The 20,819-nt window shown below is 47.0% G+C and overlaps 2 protein-coding genes across 2 annotated transcripts; one reads left to right on the top strand and one right to left on the bottom strand.

The window, feature by feature from the left end:
- On the top strand, positions 1-829 carry LOC116878597 (cAMP-regulated phosphoprotein 19). The gene has a single exon (XM_032876237.1). The coding sequence runs from the start codon at positions 1-3 to the stop codon at positions 337-339; it is 339 nt and encodes a 112-aa protein (XP_032732128.1). The 3' UTR covers positions 340-829.
- Positions 830-3,990: 3,161 nt separating this feature from the next.
- OAS1 (2'-5'-oligoadenylate synthetase 1) lies at positions 3,991-13,684 on the bottom strand. The gene is made up of 6 exons (XM_032876236.1): positions 13,436-13,684; positions 11,119-11,407; positions 8,812-8,996; positions 5,925-6,157; positions 5,291-5,444; positions 3,991-4,237 (listed from the first exon to the last, which is right to left on the bottom strand). The coding sequence occupies exons 1-6, from the start codon at positions 13,613-13,615 to the stop codon at positions 4,076-4,078; spliced, it is 1,203 nt and encodes a 400-aa protein (XP_032732127.1). The 5' UTR covers positions 13,616-13,684; the 3' UTR covers positions 3,991-4,075.
- Positions 13,685-20,819: the final 7,135 nt, after the last annotated feature.

Here is a 20,819-nt window from a genome sequence, read left to right on the forward strand (position 1 = left end):
ATGTCCGCGGAAGTCCCTGAGGCAGCCTCCGCGGAGGAGCAGAAGGAAATGGAAGATAAAGTGACTAGTCCAGAGAAAGCTGAAGAAGCAAAATTAAAAGCAAGGTATCCTCATCTGGGACAAAAGCCTGGAGGTTCAGATTTCTTAAGGAAACGATTACAGAAAGGGCAAAAATATTTTGATTCTGGGGATTACAACATGGCTAAAGCAAAAATGAAGAACAAGCAGCTTCCTACTGCAGCTCCGGATAAGACAGAGGTCACTGGTGACCACATTCCCACTCCACAGGACCTTCCTCAACGGAAACCATCCCTTGTTGCTAGCAAGCTGGCTGGCTGATTAAAAGAGCTGAACTGCATGAGTCTTCTAATTCCCATTATTTCTCCTTAATATGTTACTTCTCTGCTTTTTATTTCCTTTCATTCACTAAGTCATTTGAGAATGACAGCTTTGCAGGTAGCGGTAGTGTGTGCTGCTATTGTAAGGGAATATTCGTGTGTAGAGTTTTGATTAGTTTTAACAGTGCACTGATAAAGAGAACATGTTAGAGCAACATAAAGTAATCTACTTGAAAATAGTTGTATATATTACCTAACTTCTAGTATAGGACTGATTGAACAAGTAACAAGCAAGTTTTACAATTGTAATCTTTTGGCTTTCTTTAATTCATCTTAATTATAGCTTTGTATGTTACTTTTATTTAATATAACCTTTATTGTATTGATTTCTTCTGTATTTTCCTTTTGGATTTTGTAAAACAGAAGTTTAAGACCACAAGTTGGAAAGAAGGTCACATTCTTCAAACAAAGATAGATGGGGTTTTGAAAGATTTGTTTCTCTGTGCTTGAACTTGAATGGCCTTAAACCTGTTTCAGCTTTAACAATAGATTTTACTTGGGCAATATTTGCCCATTCTGGTGTAACTTATGTGACAATAGAAAGCCTGAACAGACCCATAACCAGTAAGGAGATTGAAACAGTCATCAAAAATCTCCCAACAAACAAAAGCCCAGGGCCAGATGGCTTCCCGGGGGAATTCTACCAAACATTTAAAGAAGAACTAATTCCTATTCTCCTGAGACTGTTCCAAAAAATAGAAATGGAAGGAAAACTTCCAAACTCATTTTATGAGGCCAGCCTCACCTTGATCCCCAAACCAGACAAGGATCCCATCAAAAAAGAGAACTACAGACCAATATCCTTGATAAACACAGATGCAAAAATTCTCACCAAAATACTAGCCAATAGGATTCAACAGTACATTAAAAGGATTATTCACCACGACCAAGTGGGATTTATTCCAGGGCTGCAAGGTTGGTTCAACATCCGCAAATCAATCAATGTGATACAACACATTAATAAAAGAAAAAACAGGAACCATATGATACTCTCCATAGATGCTGAAAAAGCATTTGACAAAGTACAGCATCCCTTCCTGATCAAAACTCTTCAAAGTGTAGGGATAGAGGGCACATACCTCAATATTATCAAAGCCATCTATGAAAAACCCATCGCAAATATCATTCTCAATGGAGAAAAACTGAAAGCTTTTCCGCTAAGGTCAGGAACACGGCAGGGATGTCCGTTATCACCACTGCTATTCAACATAGTACTAGAAGTCCTAGCCTCAGCAATCAGACAACAAAAAGAAATTAAAAGCATCCAAATCGGCAAAGAAGAAGTCAAACTATCACTCTTCGCAGATGATATGATACTATATGTGGAAAACCCAAAAGACTCCACTCCAAAACTGCTAGAACTTGTACAGGAATTCAGTAATGTGTCAGGATATAAAATCAATGCACAGAAATCAGTCGCATTTCTCTACACCAACAACAAGACAGAAGAAAGAGAAATTAAGGAGTCCATCCCATTTACAATTGCACCCAAAACTATAAGATACCTAGGAATAAACCTAACCAAAGAGACTAAGAATCTATACACAGAAAACTATAAAGTACTCATGAAAGAAATTGAGGAAGACACAAAGAAATGGAAAAATGTTCCATGCTCCTGGATTGGAAGAATAAATATTGTGAAAATGTCTATGCTACCTAAAGCAATCTACACATTTAATGCAATTCCTATCAAAGTACCATCCATTTTTTTCAAAGAAATGGAACAAATAATCCTAAAATTTATATGGAACCAGAAAAGACCGCGAATAGCCAAAGGAATATTGAAAAAGAAAGCCAGAGTTGGTGGCATCACAATTCCGGACTTCAAGCTCTATTACAAAGCTGTCATCATCAAGACAGCATGGTACTGGCACAAAAACAGACACATAGATCAATGGAACAGAATAGAGAGCCCAGAAATAGACCCTCAACTCTATGGTCAACTAATCTTCGACAAAGCAGGAAAGAATGTCCAATGGAAAAAAGACAGCCTCTTCAATAAATGGTGTTGGGAAAATTGGACAGCCACATGCAGAAAAATGAAATTGGATCATTTCCTTACACCACACACGAAAATAGACTCAAAATGGATGAAGGACCTCAATGTGAGAAAGGAATCCATCAACATCCTTGAGGAGAACACAGGCAGCAACCTCTTCGACCTCAGCCGCAGCAACATCTTCCTAGGAACATCGCCAAAGGCAAGGGAAGCAAGGGCAAAAATGAACTATTGGGATTTTATCAAGATCAAAAGCTTTTGCACAGCAAAGGAAACAGTTAACAAAACCAAAAGACAACTGACAGAATGGGAGAAGATATTTGCAAACGACATATCAGATAAAGGGCTAGTGTCCAGAATCTATAAAGAACTTAGCAAACTCAACACCCAAAGAACAAATAATCCCATCAAGAAATGGGCAGAAGACATGAACAGACATTTCTGCAAAGAAGACATCCAGATGGCCAACAGACACATGAAAAAGTGCTCCATATCACTCGGCATCAGGGAAATACAAATCAAAACCACAATGAGATACCACCTCACACCAGTCAGAATGGCTAAAATTAACAAGTCCGGAAATGACAGATGCTGGCGAGGATGCGGAGAAAGGGGAACCCTCCTACACTGTTGGTGGGAATGCAAGCTGGTGCAACCACTCTGGAAAACAGCATGGAGGTTCCTCAAAATGTTGAAAATAGAACTACCCTATGACCCAGCAATTGCACTGCTGGGTATTTACCCTAAAGATACAAACGTAGTGATCCGAAGGGGCACGTGCACCCAAATGTTTATAGCAGCAATGTCTACAATAGCCAAACTATGGAAAGAACCTAGATGTCCATCAACAGACGAATGGATAAAGAAGATGTGGTATATATATACAATGGAATACTATGCAGCCATCAAAAGAAATGAAATCTTGCCATTTGCGACAACATGGATGGAACTAGAGGGTATCATGCTTAGCGAAATAAGTCAATCGGAGAAAGACAACTATCATATGATCTCCCTGATATGAGGGAGAGGAGATGCAACATGGGGGGTTAATGTGGTAGGAGAAGAGTAAATGAAACAAGTTGGGATTGGGAGGGAGACAAACCATAAGTGACTCTTAATCTTACAAAACAAACTGAGGGTTGCTGGGCAGAGGGGGGTTGGGGGGGGGTTATGGACATTGGGTAGGGTATGTGCTATGGTGAGTGCTGTGAAGTTTGTAAACGTGGAGATTCACAGACCTGTACCCCTGGGGGAAAAAAAAATATATATATATGTTTATAAAAAATAAAATTATAAAAAAAATAAATAAATAAACACCCAACACATGGTATTTACTGATCTTTTTATTGTTATTGATGATAAATTGGACAGCAGGCCCCTCACCAGGAACACAGAAGAAAGTTAAGGCTCTCTGGTTGTCTCCCAGAGATGATGGTCAGAGACCAGGCTGGGGCAGGTAGGGCTGCAGGGAAATCACTGCTGAGAGGAGGAGGAGCACAGAACAGGGGAAGGGTGGGAGTCAGGAAGCCTGCATCCCCGTCTCAGGTCTGACACCAACTCACTGTTGGGGATAGGAGTCGTCTTCTGCCCTCTGGATCAAGGGACCTCCCCCGACCTCTGAGATGAGGGGGCAGGCCTGGATAATTCTGGAGCCCTTCCCCGTAAGGCTCACTGGTGCTCAGAGGATGGCACACGCCCAGTCATCTTCCTTCGGGGCAGTGGACGGCATCATGCCTTTGCTGAGGCTCCTCCCAGCAGCTACAGGGTGCCATCCATAAGCCTGGGGAGAATACATCCTCTGCTCAAAGATTGCCCAGCTGTCCTCCATGTCTTCCGCAAGCTGAAAGTGTAAAGCACAGGATCACCTGGGAGAACCGATCCTTCCACCTCGGCGCTGGGTCTCCGTGAGCAGTTAGGGTGCGTACTGTGAGACAGGGTCCCCGGATCCCTCTTGAGGAAGGATAAAGAAGTCTCAGCTGCTGGGGCAGGGGTCAGCAGACAGATGCCAGCAGTCAGCCCCTTGAGACTTGACTCGACTACAGAGAGCCCCACGTTCAAGGCTATGCCCCTTCCTGACTTGCCCACATGCAGGGACGGATCTGACCACCTGCAGACCGGGGCAGGGCAACTCTGAAGTTCACTCCCTGCGTGGGCACAGGGAGAGCCGAGCACGGGGGCGCCGAGCACTGGCGTTAGAGTCCACTCACTCCAGATCCCAGCTCTACCGCTCCCTAGATAAATGTCCTGGAGCAGGTAACTTCATGTCTCCGAGCCTCCTTTTCTCGTATGTAAGATTGGGAGTAGTACACACACACCTCAAAGGGTGTTGTGATGATTTAATGAAATAAGGGAGCATTTAGGACAGAACCTGAGCCCGAAGCAAATATTCAGTAAGTGGTGGTTGTTATGATTTATTCTTATTCATAGAGGAATGAGCCCGCTGGGGCTGCGGACGGAGCTGCCTCTGGCCAGGGTCATGTTAACTGAAGAGCAAAGTCTGGACAAGGGATATGCACGTCCCAGGAAGCCTCTGAATGGGGCCAAGATGAGGGAAACTATGGAGCACAGTCCGGGACCCTATGGATATGAGTTTGAGCAGAGAACACTTTCTCTGGAGAGAATGAAGGTCACTTGACCGCTCTAAGCCTGTTTCGTCACCTGGGACATGGGGAGAGTAGGACACGCCTATCTCAAGGGACACGATGGGAGATTAGAGATGGGACAAAACATGCGAAATGCTCCGCCCAGGACTTAGAACATAATGAGAGGTCAGTACACGCCAGATAATGACCATAGTCATTTACCAGTACATTAGAATGCATCAGTCTCACATGCCCCATGCTGTGTAGAGGGGGTGGGTGGGGGATGACAGGGAGGAAGCAGAAGGTCTCACAGGCACGTCCCAGGAGCCCACTGGAGACCCATCTCCTTTCTTAAAGCATGGGTAGCTCAGCCAGGCCCTGGCCTCGTCTGCCAGCCGCTGCCAGGGGTATGGGTCTCTACCCGCCACATTTCCCGTCGGGTCAGCCGGGTCCAGAATCACAGGCCTGGAGAGAAACAGTGAGAGAGGGATGGGTGACAAACCAGGGCCCTGTCTGGGGGATTCAGAAACTCCCTGTAGGGCAAAACACCAGCCTGGCACAGGCTGGGACTCAGGACAGGAGCGGGATGCTGTTCCCTGGGGCGTTAGTCTTACAGCAAGGTCTTAATCCTCAGGAGCAATTAGGATCATCGCTCTAGCTGTTGGTATTTTAGTTCAAATTTTGGCTCTTCCACTTATTTTCTGGTAAGCATAGCTCCTTACCCCTCAGAACCTCAGTTTACCCATCCGTACTGTAGGTATGGAGAGGCAGGCCTCACAGGGTTGGAGGCTGTTTTTTAAATCAGATGGCAGCAGGAAAAGGCTCAGCACAAAGGCTGGCCATGGCAAAGGACCAGCAAACGAGGAGCCCTCATTGCCAAGGCGCCACTCCTGCACCCAGGGTCTCATTTATGTGGGGGAGCTGACTCATATGGAGATAGAGTACCTGGGCTTCGCAAGCTGCCTCTCCAGGTATCGTCCAATAATCAGGTTTTTAAAGTTGTAATACTTTGTCCAGTAGATGCAGAGCTGGTGGTAGTTCAGGACTAATTTCAAGACGGTCTGAAATCCCTGAGCCGTGCTGAACTCTGCTTCGTTGCTGCCTTTCTCCCAGGCATAGACTGTCAGGAGCTCCAAGGCGTACTGCTGCGGCAGTGGCTTCCCAAGCTTCTTCTTACACTGAGAGGAAGAAAAGGAATCAGAAACATGCACTTGTCCAGCTGGGGCAGAAAGCACATTTCCCAAAGGCCAAATCCAGCCTGCCATCTGCTTTTGTAAATAACCTTTCCATGGAGCAAAGCCACGGCCATTCATTCCCATGGAATCTAGGCTGCTTCCATAATACAGACTTGAGTAGTTGTGACAGAGACCATGTGGCCCACGAGGTCTAAAATATTTACTACCTAGGGCATTATGGAAAAATGTTTACTCGCTCCTGGGCTAAGAGCTTGGGCTCTGGATTCTGAGTGATGTAGGTTTGAGTCTTGGCTCCATTGGTGCCCAATGCCAGGAAGACAACTTAGACTCATGGAGCCTTGTTTTTCAAACCCGCCAGGTGAAGGGTCGTCATAGCACCAAGCCCATAAGGATACTGTGAAAATTAACTGAGAGGAAGAACTTGTAGAATTCCTAAGAGCCAAACAAAATTTCCTTTGGAGTAAGATATGAAACCCAAAGCCTCAAATGATTTCAGAAGTAATTTTCAAGTACCAGGACTGGCACAGAAATAACCAGGCACACAAGGAAATAAGACACCAAGAGTAATAACCATCAAGAAAAAAAAAGTGAAAATAGTAATAAGTCCACAAAACTTTAAATATTGAAGAATCAGATAGAGACTTTAAAACAATTAGAAATATTCTGTTTACAGAAATAAAAGAAGAGCTTGAACTACAGGAAATTAGAAGCCATGAGAAGTAACTTAGCGTATTTGAAAGAGAATAAAATTGAAATCATTGAACAAAACTTTACAAAAACTGTAATTAATAACTCAGCTGCAAATTAGATACACTTAAGGGGGAAATTAATGGATTAGAGAGTATGTTACAATAAACTGTTCCGAATAAAGCATGGAGAGGCAGGAAGATGGAAAATGTGGAAGAGGGTATAAAGATAATGTAAGATAGAGTGAAGTCTAACATACATTTAATTGGAGTTCCAGGAGGTGAGGAAGAGAGAGAAAGACAATGTTTTAGGAGAATGGCTGAGAGTTTCCAAAACTGATGAAAGATATCCATTCACAGATTCAGGAATTCCAGTGAAGGACCCAATGAACTCCAGGTGGGAGAAGTGAAAAAAGAATCATCATTAAGACACCTCAGACATGGGCACCTGGCTTGCTCAGTTGGTTGAGCATCTGCCTTTGGCTGGGGTCGTGATCTCCGGGTCCTGGGATCAACCCCTGCATCAGGCTCCCTGCTCATAGGGGAGCCTGCCTCTTCTTCTCCCTCTGCCATCGCTACCCTCTGTTTGTGCTCTCTGGTTCTCTCTATCTCTCTGTCAAATAAATAAAATCTTTAAAAAAAATGATATGTCACATTGAAATGAAACAAAATCGAAGACAAAGAGAAAAATATAAATGCAGCCAGAGGAATAAGACAGATTACCTACAAAGGATCTACGGTTAGACTGACAACTGACTTCTCATCACTAGTGACCCTGGAAGACGGAGTAATATATTTCCTTGTACTGAAATGGCTGCTAACCCAGCAAAAGTACCCATCAACGACAAAGGTTAAGATCAAGACATTTTCAGGCAAACAAAAACTAAGAGCTCATTATCAGAAGACCGTCAGCAAAAAACAAGCAAACAAACAAACAAATAAATAAATAATCTTCCAGGACACACTTCAGGAAGAAGGAACATGATCCCAGGAGGAAGGATAGAGATATAAGAAAGAGCTGATGGTGAAAAACGTGGTAAATACACACATAGTTGAAATGAGCTTTAGGTATGGAAAATGATAGGAATGCTTTGTGGTACTTGAAAATATAGAGACTTGAAACACACACCAACGTGGCTTGTAAGTTGCAGGTGGTGATGGTGGTGGTGAGTGGAGTTAGAGTAGGGTGGGATTCCTATGTTGTTTTACGGGAAAGAAGAGAGATGGAGAGGGGAGGGGAGGAGGGGCAGGGACGGAGCGGAGGGATGGAGGGAAAGAGACAGTTCCTTATCGTGTGGGACTATTTTGCTCATGGTCAAACAACTAGTATTCTTGGCTTCTTTCCATTGATTGTCAGTAGCATCCTTGCCTCCCTATCACCATGGTTACCAAAAACGTCCTCATGAATTTTCAATATCCTTGGGGGCAGTTGTTACACTTGTCAAGAACCACTTTTGTAAGTTCTAAGATGCTCAGCCTCCATGATCCCATTTCCTTGAACAGCAAACCAGGATGTCTGGCAAACAAAGGATTGTCTTGCTTTGCCTTAATTAATTAATTTTTTGAAAGATTCTACTTATTTATTTATTTGAGAGAGAAGGAGAGAGATGGTGTGCACGAGAGAGGGAGCAGGAGCTGGGGAGAGAGGCAGAGGGAGAGGGGGAGAAGCAGACTCCCCGCTGAGCAGGGAGCCCCTCCTTCCCTACACATCCCCTCCCCTCCTCCCTTTCCTCTCGCCTTCCAGCCATTCATCCTTGATTCCCCTCCCTCTCTCTTCCTCTCCTCCTCCTCCCTCCCTCTCCTTCTCCTCCTTCTCCCCTTTCCACTCTCCTCTCCTCTCTTCTCCTTCTCCCTCTCTCTCCTCTCCTTCTCTCCCTCCATTCTATAGTCCTCCCCCCTTCCTTTGCTCCCTCCTCCTCCTCCTCTGCTCCCCAGGCGGGAGGAACATACCTTCTGGAACCAGTGCTTGACCAAGCGGATGAGACTCTTCACCTTGGTTGGGCGCTGCCTCAGGAAGTCTCGCTGCAGCTCCGTGAAGCAGGTGGAGAACTCGCCCTCTCTCCCCAGCGCCTGGCACTCTCGGATGAGGGTGATGTAGACTTCAGGGTTAGGTTGGCCGTTATTGGTCCACTGACCTGTTAGGGACAAATCCATAATCTGAAGATGTCAGCACTTCTCTAGGGTCCCTTCAGTTGTACTGGGGCAGCAAGCTTGCAGGCCGTGGGGCACAGCAGGAGGGGCAGCAGGTCCAGAGCCCAGGGGGCTGGAGTCTGCCCCCAGCCTTCCCTTCTCCCAGATCTCCTGCTGTCACCCCGTCCAGATGGCCATCACCCCTCTCTCCCACCAGGACTTCGGGCAGCAGCCTCCTCCCTGGTTCCCCCACAGCCCATCCTCGACCCAGCTCCCAGAGAGGCCTTTCAAAACCTGGGCGCGTGGCTTCTTGCTCCCTACAACATCTGGAATAACATCCAGCATCCCTGCAATCAATGGCCTATGAAACTAGATGTGATCTGTGTCCTGCCACAGCTCCCATCTCGCCTCCTACATTGCTCCCTTGCCATGGACACCACATGGCCTTCCATCTCATCTTCAAAAACACCAAGCTCATTCCTGTCTCAGGGCCTTTGCACTTGCTGGAACTCCCAGATCTTCCCCAGGTGGGTTCCTTCCCATCCCTTGGGCCTCAGCTCAGATGTCACCTCCTCAGGGTACCCTCCATCATCACTCTGTCTGAAAAAACCCTCCACCCTCCATTGGCTCTCCATTGTGTCAATCCTCTTACGTTTTTTGTCACAGCAGGTATCATTCCATTTATTTCTGTACTTATGCTCCCTGTTGGGCTCAGGCATGGCCAGAGAATAATGCCTGGTCCACAACAGGTGCCCGTGGGTAATCTGTGCTTATCACTGTTGATCGGCTGTCTCTGTCCTCTGGTCTTACCCCCCTTCCCACCTGTTTCCACACTACAGCTGGGCTGTTGTTCTAAAACAGAAATCTGACCCTGAGTGAAACCCTTCCACAGCTACCCAGCGTGTTCCGGAGAAATCCACGGCCAAGGGTCCAAGCTTCTGCAGGATCAGCTCCCTCCCTCCTCGCCTTCCCCACTCCCCCCTTCCCTCTACCCTCTGTTCATCCTCAGCATCCTTCAGGTCCCCCAACGCATCCTGATCTCTCTTCCCCGGGCATTTGCTTGTGCTATTCCCTTCTCCTGGCACGTCCTTCCTCTCCTTCCCTCTCCCCCTCTTATTTTTTTTGATAGCCAATGGAATGCCAGCTCCCAACACCAGACGTGGCACGAAGGAAAGATTTCCCAAACGTTCTCATTTCCAGGTGCTTCTAGAGTTTTGGTATTATTCTCACAGGTCCCCTATGCCAAACAAAACAAAACAAAAACAAAAACAAAAACAAAAACAAAAAAATGCAAAAAAACCCCAACCAACCAACAACCACAAAAAACTCCCAAACAAAATAAAACCCACCCCTGTTCCACGTACGTAGTTGAGTACGAGGGACCAGTTGTCGTTTCTGCGGCATCCGACAGCTGTCATGGTGTTTCCCTCCAAAATTTAAAATCTAACCTATTGCATTCACCCCTGTGAGTTACTTCACTGTTGTCCCCAAGGGTGCCTCGGGACACAGTTGGGGAACTTACATTTTTGAACACCTCCCCTGGGCCAGACCCTGTGTAAGAGTTTAAGGCAGATGATCATTTAATGCTGAAAGCAAGTGCATGACCTAGCTGGCCTGGATTGACCGGTTTCGTACTGGGGGAAATCGAACCTCCAAGAGGTGATGCTTCCTGTCCAAATGTTTCTGCAGATTATCTAGAGATTCCAACCCTCAGCTAAGTTTAGCGGGGTCTCCTTGAGTTTGGGGTAAAAGAGGCAGTTCACATGTTGACTCCAGGCCAGGCCTACGCTGCCTCATTTTCACCCAGAGAATTCCCAAGTACAAGCAGCCAGCCGGACGGGAATTCCTTGAGAAACGTCTTGCCCCCAAATTGTGCCAGTTTGCCGTTTCCCGTCACCCCTGTGGCTGGTTATGACCTCATTCAATCTAAGATCTTCTCCCCACTTTGTGGGATGTCCTGACAGGGTCAGAATCTACAGCTGTGGGAGATTTCTGCTCAGAAATATGAAAAGAGAAAGAAGCCTTGACACAGGACAAGGGCGGAAAGCCGTGTGTGTGTGTATGTGTATGCGTGTGCGCGTGCGTGTGTGTGTGTGTGCACGTACACATGCACACGTGTGCGCTTACCCAGGACGTCAAAGGCAGGCAGCACATCAAACTCCACCTCTTCAAGGAGATAGGGGTGTGTGAGCCAGAAGCTGAGGGCTCGGGGCTTCTCCCACTGCAGACTCCCAACCTCAAACCGCACTTCAAAGATTTTTTTTCTTTGACAGTCTTCCAACTGCCTCTTAATTTCCCAGATGAACTCTCCTCTTTTGTCAAGCTGCTCCTGAAAACTCCCAAGGTTGCTAAGAAAAACCACAAGGTCAGCATCTGATCGGCCTCTGAGGGACGTGCCTTTGCCTGAAGAGCCACCCTAAAACAGATGAGGAGAATGAGAACTAACCATCATTGAGGAGAGCCTCCCTATATAAAATGATGAGGACAATCACTAACATGCTTGAGCCTTAGCCTCTGCGCTGAGGGCATCAGCAGTCTCAGCTCCCATAATGCCCACAGGACTCTGCGATTCCCGTACTCTTGTTATCAGACCCCACTTTACAGGTGTGGCAACCAAGTGCTCAGAGAGGGGGTACAGCAGCCCAGCCTCCCGGTAAGAGGGGGCAGAGGTGCAATTCAAACCCTGGCTGTCTCGTTCTAGCATCTGTGTTCTTTACTCCCTAACCTTTACTATCGTGTATAGGATATAGTGTAGACTGGCCCGTGCTGGGTGGTTTACATACCTCGTAGAATCTGTATAGCCCTACCAGGCGCTGGAAGTTATGGGGGAGGAAGGTGAAGCACAGAGGGGTGAAACGACTTGCTCAAAGTCTCACAGCCAGCAGGTGCTATCTGCTTTCAAAATTTATACTTTTTTTTTAAAGTTTTCATCTATTTATTTGACAGAGATCACAAGTAGGCAGAGAGGCAGGCAGAGAGAGGGTGGGGAAGCAGGCTCCCCATTGAGCAAGGAGCCCGAAATGGGGCTCGATCCCAGGACTCTGAGATCGTGACCTGAGCTGAAGGCAGAGGCTTAACCCACTGAGCCACCCAGGAACCCCTCAAAATTTATACTCTTAACCAGACCACGATACCATAGAAAGGTTGGGTCCCTACTGCGGATGGGGGAAAAAAGGGACCCCGTGTACACTGTGGGTGGGAATGGAGATTGGGGCAGCCACTGTGGAAGACAGTATGGAGGTTCCTCAAAAAATTAAAAATAGAGCTGCCTTATGATCTAGTAATCCCACTATTGGTTATTTACCCAAAGAAAATGAAAACACTAATTTGAGAAGATACATGCAAAAATGTTTATGGTAAGACTATAATAGCCAAGATATGGAAGCAGCCCAAGCGTCCATCCATAGATGAATGGATAAAGAAGATGTGGTAAGTACACACACACACACACACACACACTGGAATATTCTTCAGCCATAAAAAGAATGACACCTTGCCATTCACCACAACGTGGATGGATCTAGAAGGTATCATGCTAAGTGAAATAAGCCAGACAAATGCCATGTGATTTCAGTCATATGTGGAATCTAAAAAATGAAACAAACAAAACAAGAGACTCATATACAGGGAACAAACAGGTGGTTGCCAGAGGGGAGGTGGGTGGGTGGAGGATGAGGGATAAATAAATAAATAAAAGGGATTAAGAAGTTCAAACTTCCGGTTATGCAGTAAGTCCCAGACGTGAAAAGTACAGCACAGGGAATACAGTCAGTGATACTGTAATAACACTGTGTGGGGACAGGTGGTGACTACATCTATCTTGAAGAGCACTGAGTCACATACAGAATGGTCGAATCGATACATTGTGTATCTGAAGCTAATATCACATGGTATATTAATTACACGTCAGTAAGAAAAGAGAACCCTGGGTCATCAGGGAAGTTGAGAAGCCGAGCTGGTGCCGGACCCCCTTTCAGCAATCCTCAGCTCTGGTTTTGTGGAATAAATACTTTACGGGAGGCAACACTTACAACTTTCGTAGCCACACAAAATCATCGGAATAACAGTTGTTGGCTGAAGCCCCCCCGGACGTATAGTCTTAAACAGCTCATGATTCTGCAGAAATTGTGAGTGCCCAGCCTGGCCGTTCATTAACAAATTATTTCTTAGAGCCGGGTCTCAGTTTTCCTGTCTCTGAAATGGGCGTGGCTGAGGATGGCGGTTCATAAACTTCAGCCAGCGTATTTATTTAAAAGTTCCAGATGTAGGTCCTCACCCCAGAATGTATTCTAACAAGTTATGGTTAGATTTTTTTTTTTTAAATGTGGATATGTCAGAAACGGCCAGCCCCAAAGAACTGCCCTGTTTCTGTCTGTCTGTCTGTCTGTACAGGACCTGTTGTCCATCCAGCCACCCCTTCCCCGGGAGGGAGGTTTCGGCTCACCTTGATGACTTTGGTCACCCGCACAGGGTGGGGGGCTCCTTGGAAACACTTCTCCTTCAGGAAGGTGGAGATGATGTGGACGGCTTCCTTGATCTGCCTGCGGAAATTCGTGTCTGGCAGGAGACGGTTTTCAATGAACTTGTCCAGATACTTGGCTGAGGTCTCTTCCAGCTCCCCCATGATTCCCAGGTTGGGGACAGGAGTACCTGTGGCCACAGCTGAAGCCTCCCCCGATCCCTCCCGCTGCCTGAGTCAGTTTCGTTTCCTAGGAAGGGAGGAGCTTAGCTTGGCAAACGCTGGGGCGGATCCCTGAACGGCTTCTCCCCTGCCAGCTCCCTTATCCTTTATGCAGCAGCCTAGAATATCAGGCTGAACTCTGAAACCGTTGCACTTTTTTTTAAGATTTTATTTATTTATTTGAGAGAGACAGGGAGAGCCGGAGCGAGCAGGAGCTGGGGGAAGGGGCAGTGGACAAGGGAAGCTCCCCGCTAAGCCAGGAGCCAGGCAGGCTCAGGGATCATGACCTGAGCTGAAGGCAGACACTTGACCGCCAGAGCCACCAGGCAACCCTGAAACTGTTGCTTTTTAACCGCTATGGGCACCTTACCCCGGAGAAATTGTCATTAGAAACTGATTTATGGTCTCCTGCTTCCTCTTTTTTTTCATTGCTGACTAAACTGTTTTATAGTTTCCTATGATCTTTACAGCAATATATGCACATTGTAAAGTGGAAGAGAAGTCAGAAAAGCAAGAAGCATAAAGACCATCCATGATCCTAAAACTCAAAAACCACTATAAACACTTCGGTATAGTTCTTTTCAGATATTTTTCTTCTTTTTTTTTTCCCCTAAGATTTTATTTATTTATTTATTTGTCAGACAGAGATCACAAGCAGGCAGAGGCAGGCAGAGAGAGGGGGGAAGCAGGTTCCCCGCTGAGCAGAGAACCCCATGTGGGGCTCGATCCCACGACCCTGGGATCATGACCTGAGCCAAAGGCAGAAGCTTTAACCCACTGAGCCACCCAGGCGCCCCTCAGATATTTTTCTAGGGTAACACACACATACACTCACACACAGAGTTCTGTCCTTTTTTTTTTTTTAAGTATCCTGCTATGTATATATTTTCCTTTCGACTAATAGGCTTTATTTCCTTTCTTTTTTTTTTTAATTTTATTTATGTGCTTGCTTCGGCAGCACATACACTAAAAGATTTTATTTATTTATTTATTTGACAGAGAGAGAGAGAGAGAGATCACAAGTAGGCAGAGAGATAGGCAAAGAGAGAGGCGGGGAGCAGGCTCCCGGCTCGATCCCAGGACCCTGAGATCATGACCTGAGGTGAAGGCAGAGGCTTAACCCACTGAGCCACTTAGGTGCCCACAGGCTTTATTTCTTACAGCAGTTTTAGGTTTAGAGAAAAACTGAAGAGAAAGAACAGAGCTCCTGTAACAGCACTCCGATCGGTCTGAAGGGGTAACTTTGCCTCAAGCTTCTGCACTTCTTGCTTGCTGACCTACGTCCCTTGGTCTGTAGCAGGACAGACTGGCCCTGAGATTTGCAGATCCCTGGACTCTGGGACAGAAGGACCAAACTTTCCCGGAGCGTAAGGCTTGACTACATCCAAGTACAGCTGCCGTGAGGCCAGCCAGCCTGTCCCGGGTCCTGTCGATGGGCGACTATCCACTTGCTTCTCCTGCCTGCAGCCCTCCCTCCCTTTCCCCGTGCCTTCCCCTTCAATGCCCCCCAGTCCTCCTGGACAGGGAAGATGGTCTTTGAGACATCAGTCTGCCGTCTTCCAAATTCCCGGCTCCCCGAATAAAGCAACCCTTCCTTTGCCACCGCCTGTGTCTCTCGAGTACTGATTTTCGAGTGATGACAGCGGAACCTGAATTCAGAACACGTTCCCTGTCACCTGACACTCTTGCCCATGCTTCCCACCCCGACTTGCACACCTACTCACTAATACGGGGCGGGACCTTTGTGACAACTGGTGAGTTGGTATTGATTTGTTATGAACTCGGGTCCAGAGGGTTTGCTCCGTGTTTGTGCCGTCCGTGTAACGTCACGTGTCCACCCTCAAGAAATGTGCAGAACCGTTTCTGAAAAACACCTTTGGCTGACGTTTTCATCCCTCCCTGTGTGGCTCTTCCTTCTTTCGAACTTCTGCCTTTGATGCTATAAACTTCCCAGTGAGCATGTCTTTCATGGCACCCCACACATTTCAACTGCTTGTTTTTTTCATTTTCCTTTTTCCTGTTTTTCATTTCCTGTGCTAAAATAGCACAGATTTTTATTTTTTTTAAAGATTTTCCTTCTTTCTTCCTTCCTTCCTTCCTTCCTTTCTTATTTATTTGAGGGGGGAGGGATGGGGGAGAGGGAGAGAATCTGAAGAAGACTCCTTGCTCACTGTGGAGCCCCACAAGAGGCTCAATCCCAGGACCCTGAGATCCTGACCTGAGCCAAAAACCAAGAGTTGGACGCCTGACTGAGCCACCCAGGCGCCCCCAGCACGGAATGTTTTAAAGTTTCTTTTGAGACTTCTTTGACCCATGTGTCAGAAGTGCTGTTGAATCTCCAAAGACTTTGGAATTTTCCAGATATGTTTCTTATATTGATTTCTCACTTAACCCCACTGTGGTGGAGTGCATACTGTGTATGACATCTACGCTCCGGAATTTGCTAGGGGTGTGTTTTACGGCCTCAGAATGTGGTGTAGCTTCGTGGATATTCCACAGGACCTTGGGAAGAGTTTGTCTTCTGTTTTGGTTGGACGGTGTAGTCTAGAAATGCCTGTTAGCTATCTTTCTTAACCACCCTTCTTTTTTTTTTTTTTGAAGATTTTATTTATTTATTTATTTGACAGAGAGAGATCACAAGTAGGCAGAGAGGCAGGCAGAGAGAAAGGGGGAAGCAGGCTCCCTGCTGAGCAGAGAGCCCGATGTGGGGCTCGATCCCAGGACCCTGAGATCATGACCTGAGTCGAAGGCAGAGGCTTAACCCACTGAGCCACCCAGGTGCCCCTTAACCACCCTTCTTTTAACCAGACCAGCAAATCATCTCCACTCCCCACCCCTTCTGTATAACATGTTGACCTATGCGGAAGGGAAAAGGTAACCATAGAGGAGGGTCATCTTTCTAGGTGACATGCACTTTGCTTCCCAGTTGGATTGTGTGAATTTCAAAGATTCTCTCTGCTCTCAAATGCTTTCTGGCAATTGCATTTTTCAATGAAATGTATACTGTGAACCTGTGTAAAACCTCAGAACATGAGAGACTCCCATTTTGGGGACCAACCCCTCATCCTGGTTTTTTTGAAACAGGAGCTGCTGAGCACAGGGCAGCTGCATTTGCATTCTGGATAAAAACTGGCCATTCTGTGAAGTATCTGTGAAAGATATTTTCCTAGTAACTGACCTAATGTACTCAGAAGACTGATGGATGGTATCATGTAATTTCATCTTCTAATCACGATTTCTGGAAAACTACATCTGTACATTTCCTAATACTTGCACAGTTTGCTAGTGGAGACTCCTGGCTCTCATTCCCCAAGGGGACACATCCAGGCAGTTACACGGGTCTGTGCTCCCCGCAGTGCAATTCAAAGACCCCAAAGAAGTTATCGTCTTCTCTTTTACTGCTTCCCCTTCTCTTGGTGGATAATACTGTTGACTAAATACATATAAACAGATCCAACATGAGGATAAAAGAGAATCGCCCTTAGAAAACCAACACTGAAATCTTTGGAAAGATGAAGTAAAGTCAAATTTCACAACACACTGTATCAAATCGGGTAAGAGTAACACAACTGTAAAAGTTTGAGGAAACAATTGGAAAAATCCAGAATTATGACAGAGCGTGTTTTGCAGATGGCTTTAACTTATTGTTCCTCTTGAAGAAACAGCAACAAGAAATTCTTGTGTTTTATGCAATAGAGACAATGCAGGACTCTAGGCAGGGGGCCTGCCCTCAGCAAAAAGGTCTAGGTCTTTACTGAACAATTAGGAAATTAAGGCACATTTGTGGGTCTCGGCAACCACGTTAATCATGACACTCTGATGTCCTACCTAAAGAGTTGCAGGCCAAGTGATGTGCTCAAGGTCACACAGTAAGTTTGGGCCAGGGCCAAGTTAGCTATAATTGTCCCACACGTGCACGGTGACTTGTGTTTCCAAGGTGCTCAAATGTATTACTTAACCTTGTTAGGCCAACACCCCTGGCAAACCTGATTCAGCAGAGGAGGGGCCAGCCCAGTGGATTCCACAGCACAGAGCATTTTTAACCACTTGTATTGATTTCACCAAGCACCCCCAATCCCTCGACCTTCCCCTTTCCCGGGGCCCACCTTCATCAGCCCTGGTGGGAGACCAGATCCCAGCAACTTCGTCTCACCTCTTGGAAATATTCCTAGTTGTTCCCATTTTTCAGATGATGAAACTAAGTCTGAGAAGTGAGTTTGCACATCTAGAGAGTGCCGGTCAGGATTTGAATGCTGGACGGAACTGATTACAAAACTGGCATGCTTTTTTTATCGTCAGGTGCTTTGAGCCCCACTGTATTGCCACATGCATTGTGCTTTATTTCAACGAGGGAGAAAAAGATCATTAGTCAAGTCAGGCGTACCGATAGTTTTGAAAACTTTCCTCATGGATATTCATCTTGGCTTCTTTGGCATGTCTACATACCTGGGGGAAGGAGATCAATCATTTTAGAGATGGATATTAGCTTTCTTTTCATCCGTTCATGACTGACTGGTGGTGGCTGCCTAGAATGCTTTGTTGAGAAGGATTCAGAGGCTGCTGGCAGGCTCTGTGGGGAAGATGCCATATTGATTAGCAATGTCTGCTATGAGTGCGGGGAGAGATTAGTGATGTCTGCCCTGAGCACAGGGGAACCGGTGCCTCCTGCCACTCCTTGGGCTGGGCGGGGTGAGTGGGGAGGTGGGGGATGGGACTCCATGGCCCTAATTGGTACCTTTCTCCACCTGCTGGCAGCTGGCTAAATCGTAGGAAAAACAGATGGACTAGGATAGTGGTTGATAAAGTCATGAGGGAGGTGGGAGGCACAAGGCATCAACCAGGAAATATATTCAGATATACATCTCGTCCCCAGTGTACAGTTAGAGTCTGGGTGTGGGGTGGCAGGGAGAGCATGAGTGGTTTGAAAAGAAAATCTCTACAGGCAACTCTAATAGGCCTATTTCTTCCCTAAGATTGAGAACCACCCTTTTGGGCATAAGAAAAAGATCTTTTCTCTAAATTGGCCATCTGGTGGATGAAACTGATGATTCCTTCTGGGAAGTAACCAACATTCCCGATAAATTGCTTAAACACTTTTGGGATAGGTCTTGGCGAGATTAAGAACCCCCCTGGGAAGTTGCTTAGCTCCTTAGCCCATAGGACTAAGCCCTCAGGACTGGTGAGGGTCATCTGTGAAGGCTCCTTGCAGGATGGAAGGTGCTAGAACATCAAGGAGACATTGATGATCTGTGATAATTATTAACCAGGATGTTAAGGACATTGCATCAGGAGTCCGGTGAAACAGCTCCTTTCTGGCACTGCTGCCGTGAGCCATTGGCCATGTCGTTCCCTGCCCTGGGCTTTGGATTATTCCTCTGTCAGATAAGTGAGTCGACAGAACTTGGCCTTCATTCAGCTCTTTTCTCTCTTTGCATCTTGACATTGCCTAATTTCATGCCATGCAGGATTTTCCCCAAGGTTGAGGAAGAAGGGAGAAGAGATGCTGGCCCCCTATTGGGTGGGCATCAGCAAAAAACGTTCTTCTACCTGGGTGTGGGGTCAGCCAACCAGGACAGAGACCACATCTGCCTTGTCCATGGCCGAAACCCCAAGGGCTGGTACATAGCAGATGCTCATTAAACACTGACTCTCTAAATAGGATCAAGTATCCTGATGGGGAGGAAGCACTTCCAGAAACCAGAAAGGAAAAACCCAGGCCACCAGCTTTTCCTGGATAGTCCTACTTTATTTTTGACTACATCACCACAAAGAAAGGCAGTGGGCGGTTCGGCATGCATTGGAGGGCGTGTGTGTATTCTAGGCAGGGAGGGGTTACACTTGTCATGGACAGCAGGCGCCCAGTCCGGGGACACCGTGAGCTTGCTGCATGCTGATTCCAGCGCCAACACCAGCGTCAGGCTTGAGCAATGCAGCTAGCATGCTTTCTCCTCGGGGTGAACCGTGGGAAGGAGGTGGGCCGAGAGTGGGCGCCACGGGGACTGACAGAGGGACAGGGCTGGGGGGCAAGATGGCAGCCTGGAAGCCATTGGCCATCTTGGGGAAGGCGAAGAGCTTGGGGTTTGGAAGATGGTTATTCAAGGCAAGAAATCAGAGTCTTCCGATGAGTTGTGCAGGGAGCTGAGGGCGGAGGGCATTGACTGAGAAAGGTTAAAAGGTGCATTTGGAGAAAGTGAGAGTTTGCGTGTCCATCTGATGACATCTATAGACAACGGGCTGTCAGACAGAGGGATGTGATTTTCATGGGGAAGACAAAGGAAACCGGGGAAAAACAAGCCTTTCTCTTGGGGCAGGGACAGATGCCCTGACCCCAGCCTCACATTTGTAACCTTCATTCTCATCGCCTTTTCTTCCTTTTTACTATTTTTTTTTTTTTAATTTGGGGGGGAAGAGAGCCCAAATGATTCATGATGGAACTATGGCCATTGGCGTCAGGATCTGTCACTCTCCGAAGCTGCACCTTCACAATGATATCTTATGCTCCCAACAAACTTGGTGAAAGGGTGCAGGAGACAGACAGACTGAGACAGCATCACGGACAGAGACATTCAAGGTGATTCTGCCTGAGAGACAGGGCTCGGGGATTCAGAGAAGCAGAGAGCGCCAGGGACGGACAGAGCAGAGTGTTTACTTAACTAAGAGCAGAGGGAGGGGGAAGGCTGGGGGCTTTGGAGAGCCCCCGCCCCCACCCAGACCCAGAGCTCTGGTTTCTAACTGCCTTTTGCACCTACTTGGGGAGCCCAGGGGCCGAGGAAGCCCACTAAGGGGCATCTACACAGCTGGCGGGAGGCCACCATGCTCCTGGGACAGCACCAGCAGCAGGCCCAGCGTGGGGCGGGGGACCCCTTGGTTCCGCCACCAGGAGACATGGGCGGGGGTTGAGAAGCACGGGGGCCTAAATGGAACTCCAAGCGGGGGGGCCAGTTTGAGTTTGCTGGCCAAGCCGGGGAGGGGGTGAGGCTGGCTTAAGGTATTTTTTGCTGTTGCTATTGAACCCTCTTAGAAAGAGGAAAAGGAGACTGGGAGAGAGATGGACAAGGAGAGAGGAGGGTGAGGAGCAGAGAAAGAGAGTTTGATGGGATGTAGGGTTAGGGAGGGAGGAGGGCAGGAGGGGGAGGGGGATGGTGGG

The sequence above is a fragment of the Lontra canadensis genome, unplaced genomic scaffold (assembly GCF_010015895.1).
Source record: "Lontra canadensis isolate GAN:19392208 unplaced genomic scaffold, GSC_riverotter_1.0 scaffold58, whole genome shotgun sequence".
NCBI classification, from domain to species: Eukaryota; Metazoa; Chordata; class Mammalia; order Carnivora; family Mustelidae; genus Lontra; species Lontra canadensis.